Below are 2869 nucleotides of genomic sequence, written 5' to 3'. Positions count from 1 at the left end.
TCATTATACTATTAATAGTTAGACTAAAATAAGTGATGTTCGGAAATTTTAATGTTAAATTTAGTATTATCAACTGCATTATTTTTATTACTGGAAAACGAAGATAGGTGCTGGTCAACCAAAAAGGAATAGTTATTAAATAGGTACTCAATTTAATTAACCAGTAATATTATTCATCGAAGAATTGAATGGCTAGTAAGCATGTAAACTAACCATTATCGACTAATGCTTTATTATGTTCTAAGGTTAGCATCTGAGCAAAACACAACTGCCAAGACTGTGTCCGATTAATTAATACTCGTCCCTGGAGCACAAGTATACTAGCCAGAACAATTAAGCGAATTCCTAATCATTTACCATTCCAAATGTAATCAAATTTACTAATTGGTTACGTGCACTTAACATTCTAAAGACCAGATCATTCAGAAAATGGAAATTCGTAGTTTTAACTAATTAATACAGGATACAATACTTTGGATATAATGTGACATCTAAAAAAATTTGTCTATTATAAATTTTGGCATATCAAATGACAGTCGTGAAATGTCAAATATTATATTACTAAATTTAGTTTCAACTATATTAAATATAAATATTTACAATGTCAGAAGCGATTTCCGAACCCGAGCAGCCAAAGAAAGTTTCAATAAAAAGTTTGCCTAAAGGGACATACTTTCTGCTAGCCCAAACGTTTCCTGTAACCTTAGGGATGTTCAGCGCCCAATCAATATACTCGCTTTACATAAGAAACAAACTTGGATTTGGCACAGATACTACAGTCGCAATAATCCACGGAACTAAAACTATTATATCCGTATTCTTCCCAATCGGAGCACTGATTTCGAGCAGTTTTGCAAATAGATTCATAATTTTAGTATTTGGTGATGTGTGGCAAACAACAGCAAGGTCATTGTTGTTTATAGGTTCATTTCCACCTATGAAAAATTATGCCAGGCAATTCACATACGCTTTTTGGGCCCTACACTCCTGCGGCATGATCATAATGGCAGGGACATTTCCAGCTTTTGAAGGAGATCAGTTCGAATTACCTGAACAACATGATATTCTAGTCCATTATTACCGCATAGACTACATATTTAGAAGCAGCAGCGTCCTTCTCGCATATTTTCTTCTACCTTTGTTAAAATCAGAAGTACCATGCATGGGTGATCAAGAGTGTTACCCCATACCATTTGGAGTTTCAATAGCAAGCTACATGTTGGAAATATCATTATTAGTAGCAGGCTATAAATTTTATACAATAAAAAAGCCAACTACTAATATGTCTTCTGGAATGGTAAAATGTGTAAGACATGCTTTAAAAATGTGGTCAAAAGAACGTAAAACCAATCCCAAGGAACATTGGCTGGATTATTCCAAAGCTGATTTTGGAGAACAAATGGTAAGTGATATCAAAACTTACTTACGGATTCTACTGATAATGGTGACGATACCGACGTTTTATTCTATGTACAATCAAGTAAATACTAAATGGTTATTTCAAGCTGCTAGGATGGACGGTCGCATTGGATCGTATACAATTATTCCTGATCATTTTCTTCTTTTAAACCCTACACTTGTCCTGGTTTTACTGCCAATTACTATGAACTTTATAGATCCGTACATTTTAAGATTTGGTATGGACAGGTCATTGCGAAGGATGATATTTGGTGGCACGTCATTGGCAATTGCCTTTGCAATATCTGGAATAATCGAATCACGGATTAAAATTAAAAATCCCGACTCCATTCAACCACCTGCAAACCAAGCTGAGATGAGATTTTATAATGGTTTGAATTGCAGTTATGTAATGTATGCATCAGATATTTTTCCTCGCGGGATTGTAATGAGTCCTTTAAGTATATATACAGCAAAGCACATACCAATGCATGGACATAAATCATTCAACTTGTCAAGTAATAGCCCTTGCGCTACGTTCAAAAATAAAACAGTATTTATTGAAGAACAAGCATCTGTATCAGTTTTCATAAACACTGACGAAGTCAAAGGCGAGGTCGAGGTATCAGCATTCATAGAACTCGATAAATCTGAATCGGGTCTTCCACATCTAACTGTGTTAGGTGCCGAACCGGGCGATCAGATATTAGTTAAGGATTCAAACGCTGTAAAGATCAAAGTGCTTACGAGATCGATGCATACAGGCGACATATACACCGCAAACAGCCGTCCGAGGGTAGTGGAAGTCACCCCCGATGAATACTCTCTAGTGCGGAAGGGTGGCAGGATACTGACCCAATTCGATATGCATTTAGGCGGTGCATATGCTGCGATACTTTACGGAGACTCGGCCACGTTCTACGAGATTCGTGAACCCAACTCCGTACACATATTATGGCTACTGCCTCAGGCTATCATTTACAGCATCGGGGAGATTTACTTCATGATCGCCTGGCAGGATTTCAAGTACACCCAGGCGCCTGCCACACTCAAATCGGTGGTGTGCGCCACGGCGGAATTCTGCGAAGGAATCGGCGACGCTATAGTAGTCATAGTCACTTTTTGCGCCACTTTCGATCAGGACCACGAATTTTTTCTATTTTCTGGATTATTGATAATCGATATGATATTGCTGGTTATAATAGGAATTCATTTTAAACCTCAAGATCCTACTATCAAATTGATTTAATAAATTACTGGTCACTATTACCACCAGACAAAGAATAGTGTAATAATTAGTCAAATGTTATAAAAATGTAAAATATCCCTTTTATACTCTGGTAATAAATGATATACACTTATACATGTGAGTTTAAACGTAGTTTTACATTTTTTAAAACAAACTAGGCGTAAGTGGCATTTTGTCTTAGCGCACATCGCAACATGTATAAGTAATCCATTCATTCAATAA

General features: G+C 36.4%; 1 protein-coding gene across 1 annotated transcript; it reads left to right on the top strand.

Annotated features, from left to right (window-relative positions):
• Positions 1–601: 601 nt before the first annotated feature.
• Positions 602–2647, top strand: LOC113367539 (peptide transporter family 1-like). Its single transcript, XM_026609138.1, has one exon. It carries the CDS (start codon positions 602–604, stop codon positions 2645–2647), a length of 2046 nt encoding a protein of 681 aa, XP_026464923.1.
• The last annotated feature ends 222 nt before the right edge of the window (positions 2648–2869 follow it).

This window comes from Ctenocephalides felis, unplaced genomic scaffold (assembly GCF_003426905.1).
Source record: "Ctenocephalides felis isolate EL2017-DRISC unplaced genomic scaffold, ASM342690v1 CF-g0.4_SCAFFOLD_01170, whole genome shotgun sequence".
NCBI classification, from domain to species: Eukaryota; Metazoa; Arthropoda; class Insecta; order Siphonaptera; family Pulicidae; genus Ctenocephalides; species Ctenocephalides felis.
The sequence above is the reverse complement of the archived record's forward strand: the minus strand, read 5'-3'. Positions and strand labels throughout refer to the sequence as shown.

Bases quoted from the DNA above. Each gene is read 5' to 3' on its own strand.
- LOC113367539 (XM_026609138.1), top strand. From the start codon at position 602: ATGTCAGAAGCGATTTCCGAACCCGAGCAGCCAAAGAAAGTTTCAATA.